The 12,166-nt window shown below is 40.7% G+C and overlaps 1 protein-coding gene across 3 annotated transcripts in view; it reads right to left on the reverse strand.

Moving 5' to 3' along the window:
• FANCM (FA complementation group M) overlaps positions 1-12,166 on the reverse strand; it is a 64,502-nt gene that overhangs the window by 31,084 nt on the left and 21,252 nt on the right. For all 3 annotated transcript variants that reach the window (XM_049768337.1, XM_049768336.1, XM_049768335.1), the window contains 3 exons: positions 7,721-7,925; positions 5,069-5,220; positions 2,300-2,455 (listed from right to left, as the gene is read on the reverse strand). In XM_049768337.1, the coding sequence (XP_049624294.1) occupies positions 2,300-2,455; positions 5,069-5,220; positions 7,721-7,925 (513 nt within the window). The remainder of the gene's footprint in view (positions 1-2,299; positions 2,456-5,068; positions 5,221-7,720; positions 7,926-12,166) is intronic.

The raw sequence follows: 12,166 nt of genomic DNA on the forward strand, positions 1-12,166 counted from the left end.
TTTGGCTCCCTAAATTTTCTCTTTTGATGAAGCTAAACCTGAGACAAACTTTTAGAATATAGAAATAAGGGCACCAGGGCCAGAGCGATAGCACAGTGGGTAGGGTGTTTGCCTTCCATGTGGTCACCACAGATTTGATCCTCGACATCCCATATGGTCCCTGAACCATATGGGAATCATAGCAGTGATTTCTGAGCAGAGCCAGGAGTAACACCTAAACACAGCCAGGTGGGCCCTAAAGCAAAAACAAAAAAAAAGAAAAGAATGGCACCTATGTATTAAGTAGCTTCAGACTCCAATATACAGATGATATGTACACTGCATATTGCATATCAGATTTAAAATGTAAATTTAAAATGTAGCTTCTCATATATGTGCATAGTCCCATAAACAAGTGGCACAAACTTATGGGGCTGAAAAATTCCGTATAGTTACATAAATTTATCTTCAACTCCTTATGACTTTTCTTTTTTTTTTTTTTTTTTTTTGGTTTTTAGGCCACACCCAGCAGGACTCAAGGGTTACACCTGGATGCTCAGAAATTGCTCTCCTGGCAGACACAGAGGACCATAAAACCCAGATCCATCCCAGGTTGGCCACATGCAAGGCAAACGCCCTATGCTATGCTATCACTCCGGCTCCCCTTATGACTTTCTTAAAAACATGTTTTCTCTAGATTACAGTTAATATAGTACAAACAGCACATGACATACAAAATGTTAATCAACTTTTTTCCTTAAAATAGTTTATTTAGAAAAATATAAAGTGTAAGAGAAAAAGGGAAAAAGATTGAGCAGAGGAGAGTGAAAGAGAGGGATGGAGAAGGAGAGAGAGGGAGAGAAAGAAAGAGAGAGAGAGAAAGAGAGAGAAAGAGAGAGAAAGAGAGAGAGAGAGAGAGAGAGAGAGGGAGAGAGAGAGAGATTTCTCCAGAGCAAAGAACAATTAACTCGATGGCAAATCTTCCAATCAACAACAGACTATAATAGTTAAGTTTCTGAAAAACAAAATTTATATAAAGATTTTTAACTATACATAGGTTGTCTCTAAATACTGTGTTGTTAAAGGATCAACAGTATGTTTTTTAAATTAATTTTCCAACCAAACACTAGAAGAGGGATTCTGTCTTGTCATTAAATCTAGAACTGCAATATCATTACCCCTGACTTTTTTTTCCCACAAAAGCTACTTTAGTCTTATTTATCTACTACTTAAGTACACAAATAACTCTCTACATTTAAAAGTAACAAGTTACATCTACAAGTAAAATTAATATTAATGTGAGAATGTCTGTGACCTTGCTATGTGGCCCTCATGCCACATAGGAGTATCTTATATCTTTTTTTTTTTTTTTTTTTTTGGTTTTTGGGTCATACCCGGCATTGCTCAGGGGTTACTCCTGGCTGTCTGCTCAGAAATAGCTCCTGGCAGGCACGGGGGACCATATGGGACACCGGGATTCGAACCAACCACCTTTGGTCCTGGATCGGCCGTTTGCAAGGCAAACGCTGCTGTGCTATCTCTCCGGGCCCAGTATCTTATATCTTATGTATAGCTTCTTGATATACCTGTGAAGCTGAAACAGACCGGTACATAAAAGGCAGCACAATAGAAATAAGCTTTAACTTCAGGGTTTACTCCTGGCTTCTACACTCAAAAATCACTCATGATGGGACTCAGGGAACCACTGGGATATCAGGGATCAAACTCAGGTCGGCTATGTGCAAGGCAAGCAACTTAACTTCTACTATCTATTCCTTCAGCCCTGGTCTACTTTTTTTTTTTTTTCAGATCACATGAACATAGAGATAAAACATAGAGATAAAAACAAAATATCCAGGGCAAGCACGGTGGCGCTAGAGGTAAGGTGTCTGCCTTGCCAGCGCTAGCCTAGGATGGACCACGGTTCGATCCCCCGGCATCCCATATGGTCCCCCAAGCCAGGAGTGACTTCTGAGCACATAGCCAGGAGTAACCTCTGAGCATTACCGGGTGTGACCCAAAAACCAAAAAAAAAAAAAAATCCTGACTATAATATTTAAAATACTCAGGGCTGGAATAATAGTGCAGCAAGTAAGCCTTGCAAGTGCCCTACTAAGGTTAGATCCCAAAAATCCCATATGGTCCTCCAAATACTTCAGAGTAATCCCTAAACACCAAGCCAGGAATAAGCCCTACGCATCACTGAGTGTGTCCCCACATACCAAATTAAATATATACTAATTATTTTGTATGATATCTTCAAATTAAGAGAATCATTCTAATTTTACCATAGCAGGAATATATGACAATAAAAACATACCTGTTCCTGTCTCATTCTTTCTATCATTTGCATGATACTTATAAAATGGTGGCATCGCTCTGAATGGTCAACTTGATAGGTAGGAAAAGGACGATCCTGCCACACTCTCCACTCAGAGAGAGAGAGCTGATGAACATCACTGGCTGGTTCTTGAATCTGGATTAACAATTTAAAAAAATATAAAAACATACTCAGACTAACTGGATTAAAATAATTAATATAGAGCCAAACACAAATAATTAAATTCATTTAGGTACTATCAACTAAAATCCCATGAGAAGGAAAAAAATTTCATAGAATACAAAAAATTCTTTAAAAAACTTCTATGTTTACTGACATATCACACTTTAAAAATAATTACTGTATCAGACTGAAGAGATAGCTCAATGTGATACAGTGAATGCTTTGTATGCAAGAGTCCCTAGTACAATAAGTCCCCTCGATCATTGCCAGGAGCAACCCCCAAGTAGTAAACTGAGAGCTGGTCCTGAGCATTGCTCAGTAAATCCTAAAATAATTAAAATGATTGAGTTACTGCTTGCCCATATACTTGTTTTTCAAGTTAAATAGCAAATATTGGGGGGGGGGGTAAAAAATTTTAAAAAAGAGGGCCCGTCGAGATAGCACAGCGGCGTTTGTCTTGCAAGCAGCCGATCCAGGACCTAAGGTGGTTGGTTCGAATCCCGGTGTCCCATATGGTCCCCTGTGCCTGCCAGGAGCTATTTCTGAGCAGACAGCCAGGAGTAACCCTGAGCAACACCGGGTGTGGCCCAAAAACTAAAAAAATAAAAATAAAAAAAAGCATATATTTAAGAAAATATGTGGTATCAAAATCATGTTGTAAGGTTATCAAGTGAGGCTTCTTTTGAGAAATTGAGTCACTTGTAGGGTGATCAGGTACTGTTCCTCACTCTGTCCTTAGGAGTAACCCCTGGCAATACTTAAGAGTTCATATGTGGGGGGCCGGAGCGATAGGCACGGCAGACAGGGTGTTTACAGCCTTGTACATGGCCAATTCAAGCCTGGTCCCAGGAGAACCATATGGTCCCCAAGCACTGCCAGAAATGACCCTTGAGCACAGAACCAAGAGTAACTCCTGAACACAGTTGGGTTTGCTCCCCCTCCCAAAAAAGAGTACATATGTGGTGCTAGGAAATCAAACTGGGTATTAGTGCTGCACCTTAATCCCTGTAATCCAGTCTGTAGTCTATCAAATGAGAAGGCTTTCCTGGGGCTGGAGAAATAGCACAGTGGTAAGGTGTTTGCCTTGCATGCAAAAGGATAGTGGTTCGAATCCTGGCATCCCATATGGCCTGCTGGGGGCAATTTCTGAGTGTAGAGCCAGGAGTAGCCCCTGAGCGCTGCAGGGTGTGACCCCCCCACCAAAAAAAATAGAAGGCATTTCTAGTATTTCAGTGACACTGATCCCAATTCTTTATGCCTCCTGCCATTCTTTACCTACTCTATTGGTACATAAATTTCTAAATAACTATAATTCAAGTACTATAAACCTTCTAAAATAAATCTTTCCTGAAGTTATTTTAACAGTTCTCTAAGCACAAATGCACAAATAACCTTTCATCAATCTGCTTGACTTTTATAAAATAACGGAATAATTTGTTCACAATAAACAATACCAACAAGACAATTCTAAAACAAATTAAAGTTGTATTTTAATTTTTTGTTGTTTTTGTTGTGGGCCACATCCAGTGCCATGGATCAAACCTGGGTCAGCCACATGTAAGGCAAACACCTGTAACCTAGCTACTATACTATCATTCTGGCACCCTCTAATTTCAAAATAAAATATAAGGTCCAGAGCAACAGTAGGGTAGTTAGGGCACTTGCCCTGCATGTGGCTGACTCGGGTTCAATTCCTGGCATCCCAGTCCCCTAACCACAGCCAGGAGTGATTTCTAACAGCAGAGCCAAGAGTAAGTAGCACTAAGAACTGACAGGTGAAACCCAAAAACAAACAAAACAACAAAATCTACAATCAAAATAAACATAAAATTATTGTTCAAACAATAATTCTCACAATAGCCATCATTTTATGGTAGCATTATGTTAAAAGGAATCACAATCACACAGACCCACACATACAAAAAAAAAATCACAAACACAACAGATGAAAACTTCCAAAGTGGGGTCTAAGCGATTGCACAGAGTGGGGTAGTTGCCATGTATATATCTGATCAGGGCTTGATCCCTGGCATCCCATATGGGAATATACTTTTATCCTACCAAGAGTGATTCCTGAGTACAAAGCCAAGAAAGAGGTAACACTGTGCATAACTGGTGTAACCCAAAAATAAAAACAAAAACTGCATATTACAAACTGCAAAGTAACATGACAACCTTGCAAAGCACACCTCTATAAAACTATTCGTCTAGGCCCTACGGGCTCAAGCTATAGTACAGCAGGCAGTATACTTGTCTTTCCTACAGGCAACCCAGGTTAAATTCAGCACCCTGTATGGTCCCCCTGAGTCTCGTCAGGAATTATCCCTGATTTCAGAGCCAGGAGTAAGTCCTGAACACTGTTGGGTGTGGCAACAAAAATAAAAATTATTCATCTTGTAGAGAGCAATGAAAAATAAGTAAATTTATGTGAATATATCATTCACATATATACATATACATGAAGAATTTACAAAAATTAATTTTACAAACTTAGACTAATTTTAATTGTTTACATTCATAAAAAACATCTTCATTCACAGGTATTGCATATAAACAATGAAAAATATCTGGAAACATTCAACTTACTGGTCTGTTCTCTTCTAAGGAGAGAAACTGAGCTTGAGGGAACGTTATTGCTTTAACATCATCACTATCCTTCAATCTATAAAGTCTATTCCATGATTTAAATTCTTCTTCTGACAATAACCAATCTTTCTTTGAGATGTTTTGTCTGATTCCTATAAATTGAAAATATGATTGAAATGTTACAAAACCTTGCAAGGCAATAACAAAATATCAATTCAACCATTTATACCTACTCATTTCTGATAAGCTGGATTCTACTGTTTTGCCCAAAATTTTGCTCAATCCTCATTTCTTCTATTGTTGCTGAAGCTGCTATTGCCGTGATGTACCAAGGACACTTTCGAGCTAATGGCATTCAGCAATATGGGCTGAATGTTTGGCAGAAATTGTTTATCAGGCCCTGAGGCTCCCTGAGGTTTGTACTCTTTTACCTGTAGAATTTACACACATTAGCCAGGCCAACGACTCTTAGTCAAGACACAAGAGGCATGGCTATGCTCTTCCCCAAGGATTGCTGTAGAGCTCATGAACGTACTTGCGTTGGAAGAGATGCTCAAGAATCCTCGGATCATTCCCAGATACATGACTAGGACAGTTTTTCACAATTAGGGTCCCAAATGAGGAGTTGTTCCTGCCCTGCAGTGCTAGGGACTACCAGAACAGCCTGCGTAGTGTTCAGGCGCCTGTATACCTAGCAATGTCTGAGGGGCATCCAAAACTAAGTCTAGGGGTTTGGGGGAGGTCATGCAGTGCCAAGAATCAAACCCAGCTTCAGTGCACATGCCCTATGCTGTATACTAAGTCCCTCTGCCCTGTACCCATGTTTATATTGCTGACACATTAAATGTGGAACAGCCAAAAAATTCACTTGTCACCAAGGATCAACATAGGAGATCATAGAGAATCAAGTTGCCAGGCTCAAAAATTAGAGTTTAGTTCATTCTGGACAAGAACTGGGTGCTGAAAGGAGATAAAGTGATAGGCATGGTACCCCTTCAAGCAACAATACTGCAAACAAATCTAAAAGGGAAAAAAAGAAAAAGAAAGAAGAAAAATATCTACCCCTAACGCAGGTATGGAAAGAGAATGGCCGGAAAACTGGGGATTGTCCCAGTGGTGGCGGTAATGTGCACTGGTGAAAGATATTGTACATTGTATGACTGAAACTCAATCATGGACAACTTTACAATTATGAAAAAAAAAACTGTATTGTGAACAGCCTGTAACCACGGTGCTTAAATAATTAATTCATTAAAAGTAAAGATTAATGTTTGGAGCTAAAAGCACATAAGGTGCTTGCCCTTCACACTTGCCTTGCATGCAGCCTACATGGGTTTGATTCCCCACCATCCCAAGTGCTCTCTGAAAGAACCTCCAGAATTGATTGCTGAATGGAGAATAAGCCAGAGGGAAAAGGACAAGCACCATAGGATCTCAGTCATCTATAATGCATAAGAGAGCAAAACAGTTGGTAAGAAAATCTGGGTAACTTGAATGTAAACTGAGAACACAGATTAAGGGGTCAAAAGATAGTCTGGAGGTGATATAGGTCATCAGTAGAGAGGGGCAGCAGTTGTCTTGGGCACATGGGTGGTGGTGGCGTGAGGTAACTGTACACAAAGACCATAATGTTAACAGGACTGTTAATACATTATTAATAAAAAAAAAAAAAAAGAAATAGAATTAAGGCCAATAAGATAGCTCTATGCATTGTAGCAAACACTTTGTATGCAGGACATCTGCATGCCAGCACGACATTGTACCCTGATCATTGGCTCTGATGCCCCCCTTCCCATCCACACACACACCAAAATATAAAAATTAAATATATAAAAATGAAATAGATTCAGGGCCTAGAAAAGATTTGAGAATGGTGGTTTAGAAACATTAGATCATGAGTTCAAAACCTCAATGTGCTTGAGCGCAATCCTGTAAACTATGATCTTGGATTTGTTTTGTTTTGTTTTGAGGCCATACCTGGCAGGACTCAGGAGTTACTCCTGAGTCAGTCAGAATCACTCCCTTTTTAAAAATAAGTACAATCCTCAGTGAGTACAACTCAATGTATGAATATCACGATTAAGTGTGTGCTTGATTTGATTTGGAGACCACAGCCAGTGGTGCCCAGGGGCTATCTTGGTCAGTGCTCAGGAGTTGCTCCCAAAGTTTCCAGGTAAAGCATAAACCCCAGCTCTATGAACTATCTCTCCAGCCTTCAACTGTGCTTTTAACCCTCACTCATTGCAACAATTTCAGATAGAAAGGGAAAAAAAATGGAGAGGTAAACAGGTGTGTGTGTGTGTGTGCAAGCGGTAAGTGTGTGTGTATGTGTGCAAGCGGTGTTTGTGTGTGTGTGTGCAAGCGATAAGTGTGTGTGTGTGTGTGTGTGTGCGCACGCGCGTGCGCAAGCAGTAAGGCATATGCCTTGCCAGCGCTAGCTTAGGACAGACCATAGTTTGATCCCCCAGCATCCATATGGTCCCCCAGCCAGTAGCAATTTCTGAGCACATAGCCAGGAGTAACCCGAGTGTCACCAGGTGTGGCCCAAACACCAAAAAAAAAAGAAAGCCTAAACTTTCTACAGAGAAAACGTGTAATGTCCTAGTATCTTAACAAAATATGACTTGGTAACAACCAGAAAAATTTAATTACCATTCTTAGAAGAAAAGAGAGATGATCTGTGCCGAGAAGGTTTCTCTGATTCATAGACACCAGGTGTAATGAACATTTTATGCAACTGTGGATTAATCCCTTCAGGAATCATTCGTGGACTTCCTTGGTAAAAATGAAGGACTTGTCTGTTACCTGAAATAGCTTTATAGATGTTTTTCTTGTTGACCTGACTTTGATTATAGTTCTGCAAAGAAAAATGTCAAACTTTACTATTTCTATAATAATCATGTAACCTAGGGCCGAAGAGATAGCACAGCAGTGTTTGCCTTGCAAACAGCCAATCCAGGACCTAAGGTGGTTGGTTCGAGTCCCAGCGTCCCAGATGGTCCCCTGTGCCTGCCAGGAGCTATTTCTGAGCAGACAGCCAGGAGTAATCCCTGAGCACAGCCGGGTGTGGACCAAAACAAAAAACAAATCATGTAACCTAACAAGTTATTACAATGAATGTGTTTATTTTAAGCAGTATATTAAATTTCATTCACTTAGAGGAATAGATTTTATATCACCCAACATTTTAAACTTGTTAAGTTTTGATGAATAATTTTAACATGTATTCAACACAAACAGGCCCAAAGTACAACCATCTATATTATGTCCCAGTAAGACTGTAACAGTTACGATCCGAGCTCTCTCAGGAATATATATATATATAAAACTTTATTGATGGATAGGTTTCTGGACACACCCAGTGGAGCTCAGGGCTCCTCCTGGGTCTGCACTCAGAAATCGCCCCTGGCAGGCTGATGGACCAAACGGGATGCAGGAAATTGAACCCAGTTCATCCTGGGTCAGCCTCCTGCAAGGCAAAGGCCATAATACCACTACGCTTTCTCTCCAGCCCCTCAGGAGTATATTTTTAATCTAATCACTCTGAAATTTCCGGACCAGCATTTGCCTGAAATCATCCTTTTTTCCTCTTTAAACCACCTTGACCTAACCATTGCTCTCACATTTTTATAGACCCTTGGTACATCCTTCTCTTAGTTAGATGGAATACAGCCATAGCCATGAATGACTGTAGAGCTAATTCAGTATCTAAATTTGCAAGAAGGAAATTTGTTTCTTCCTTTTTTTTTTTTTTTTTTCTTTTTGGGCCACACCCTTTGACGCTAAGGGGTTCCTCCTGGCTATAGGCTCAGAAATCGCTCCCGGCTAGGGGAACCATATGGGAAGATAGGGATCTAGCCAAGGTCCATCCTAGATCAGCCTAGATGTGCCTTGCACATGCCCGACTGCTGTGCTATTGCTCCAGGCCCTCTTTCTTTCTTATCAGAGAGCACAGGAGTTATTCCAGTTAAGTCGGCTGGGAAGTTCAATTGTAGGGGCAAAGGAAGTGGAACTGCATGCTTGTTTTGGCCAGAGCTCAGAGCTACCAAGTGATGTTCAAGAGGCCTTGTGGTGCCAAGGTTTGAACTCAGGTCTGCATATACCCATGATCACTTAGTAATCATGTAATCACATGTGCAAATTTTATTACTTTTTTTTTTTTTTTTTTTTGGTTTTTGGGCCACACCCGGTAATGCTCAGGGGTTACTCCTGGCTATGTGCTCAGAAGTTGCTCCTGGCTTGGGGGACCATATGGGACACCGGGGGATCAAACCACGGTCCCGCGGTCTGTCCAAGGCTAGCGCAGGCAAGGCAGGCACCTTACCTTTAGCGCCACCACCCGGCCCAAATTTTATTTCTTAATGTCGTAATAAGATAGGTTTCTAAAAGCCTAACTCAGTTCACTCAATTACACAGAAAAATTTCTTTAATGTTTATTATTTTGAATAAGAATGATATTTAAACATAAGTAGAGATTACTTTTATTACTACATTTATATTTTTAAACCTTTAAAAATAAGGACTGAAGCAATAGTACAGTGAGGAGGACGCTTGCCTTCCATATGATCAACCTTGGTTTGATCCCCAGCATTTTATATGGTCCTCCAAGCCTGGCAGGAGTGATTCCTAAGCACAGAGCCAGGAGTAACCCCCAAGCACAACCCGCTGGTGACAAAATTAATATAATAATTATAAAAACCGTTAAAATAAAGTACATTGGGGCCAGAGAGATAGCATGAAGGAAAGGAGTTTGCCTTGATGCGGAAGGACGGTGGTTCGAATCCCAGCATCCCATATGGTCCCCCCAGCCTGCCAGGAGCGATTTCTGAACGTAGAGCCAGGAGTAACCTGGCTGCTGCTGGGTGTGATCCAAAAACCAAAAAAATAAAATAAAATAAAATATAGTACATTGTAAATCTATTTTGAAACAGTCATAACTACGTTAGACCACAGAAAGTCCTATTCTTTTACAAAAGTTAGTTAATAGCAAATTAATATTCTAAATAATATCATATTTAAAAAAGCCTGTCACCTAAAAGTGTAGTAAAATTTTAATCTAATTCCTATCCCTCTTCATTTACAACAGGTATCAGTAACCTTTTCTACTAAGCTTCAAAGGGATATATTTAGACCCTAGGGTCACATAGCGTCTCTAGTTTATATTCGTGTTTTTAGTTCATTAGTTGAATGACTCGTTTATGCAAGCTTTTACATTCTTGGTTTTCTTCAGTTTTTCAAAAAAAAATAACATAACGAAAGGACTTAAAAGCATAAGGCAATAGTAAAACAAAACATCATATACATATAAGTTTAGTATTTAGGTTCCTCAAAATTAATACTAAAGTATAAAAATGTGTTCCTTTCTATTAATAAAAATTAGAATTCGGGACCGGCAAGGTGGCGCTAGAGGTAAGGTGTCTGCCTTGCAAGCGCTAGCCAAGGAAGGACTGCAGCTCGATCCCCCGGCGTACCATATGGTCCCCCCAAGCCAGGGCAATTTCTGAGCACTTAGCCAGGAGTGACCCCTGAGCAGCAAATGGGTGTGGCAAAAAAAGCCAAAAAAAAAAAAAATTAGGAGAATTCAAGCAGAAAAAAATTCTCCTAAAGATGAGAAATGAGGGGCCGGGTAGGTGGCGCTGGAGGTAAGGTGTCTGCCTTGCAAGCGCTAGCCAAGAAAGGACCGCGGTTCGATCCCCCGGTGTCCCATATGGTCCCCCCAAGCCAGGGGCGATTTCTGAGCACATAGCCAGGAATAACCCCTGAGCGTCAAACGGGTGTGGCCCAAAAACCAAAAAAAAAAAAAAAAGATGAGAAATGAATCGCTGGAATCAAATACAAAAATGAGATGAACTGATGATCTTTTTGTTTCGTTTCTGAACCCCAACAACACTCAGGGGTTACTCCTGGCAGTGCTCAGGGAACTATACAAGATGCCAAGAATCAAACTAGAATCAGCCACGTGAAAGGTAAATGCCCTACCAACTGTACCAGCCCCTTGATCATAATTAATTAATCATAAATGCTTAAAAATTGGTACTTAGCAAAAAAAACAAAAAAAACAAAAAAAAAAGAAAAGAAAAGAAAAGAAAAGAAAAGAAAAGAAAAGAAAAGAAAAGAAAAGAAAAGAAAAGAAAAGAAAAGAAAAGAAAAGAAAAAAAGGGCCCGGAGAGATAGCACAGCGGTGTTTGCCTTGCAAGCAGCTGGTCCAGGACCAAAGGTGGTTGGTTCGAATCCTGGTGTCCCATATGGTCCCCCGTGCCTGCCAGGAGCTATTTCTGAGCAGACAGCCAGGAGTAACCCCTGAGCAATGCCAGGTGTGGCCAAAAAAAAAACAAAAAAAAAAAAATTGGTACTTAGGACCAAAGCAATAGCACAGAAGCAGGATGTTTGACCTGCATGTGGCTGACCGGGACTGACCTGGGTTTGATCCCCAGCATCCCATATGGTCCCCCAACCCTGCTAGGTGTAAGTTCTGAGTGCAGGGGCCAAAGTAACTCCTGAGTGCTGTCAAGGGTGGCCCAATAACCAAAAATAAATAATTTTTTTAAAAAAATATTTTTTAGGGGTCAGAAAGATAGCATGGATGTAAGGCATTTGCCTTTCATGCAGAAGGTCAGTGGTTCAAATCCTGTCATCCCATATGGTACTTGTTTTCAGTTTGTATTTTTCTATTTTCTTTCTTTTTTTTTTTTTTTTTTTTTTTTTTTTTTGGTTTTTGGGCCACACCCGTTTGACGCTCAGGGGTTACTCCTGGCTATGTGCTCAGAAATCGCCCCTGGCTTGGGGGGACCATATGGGACGCCGGGGGATCGAACCGCGGTCCGTTCCTTGGCTAGCGCTTGCAAGGCAGACACCTTACCTCTAGCGCCACCTTCCCGGCCCCCTATTTTCTTTCTTTTAGTGGAAAAGTTCTAAGGAGGGTGGGGGTCTAATTTTGGGGACCATACCTGGCAGTGCCTAGGGATTATTCCTGCCTGTGCACTCAGGAATCATATGGGATGCCAGGGATCCTACCCAAGTTGGCTTTATGCAAGGCAAGTAACTTACCTGCTGTACTATCGCTCCAGACCCCCATTTCTTCATTTTCAATCACCGATT

The sequence above is a fragment of the Suncus etruscus genome, chromosome 2 (assembly GCF_024139225.1).
Source record: "Suncus etruscus isolate mSunEtr1 chromosome 2, mSunEtr1.pri.cur, whole genome shotgun sequence".
In the NCBI taxonomy this organism is placed as follows: Eukaryota; Metazoa; Chordata; class Mammalia; order Eulipotyphla; family Soricidae; genus Suncus; species Suncus etruscus.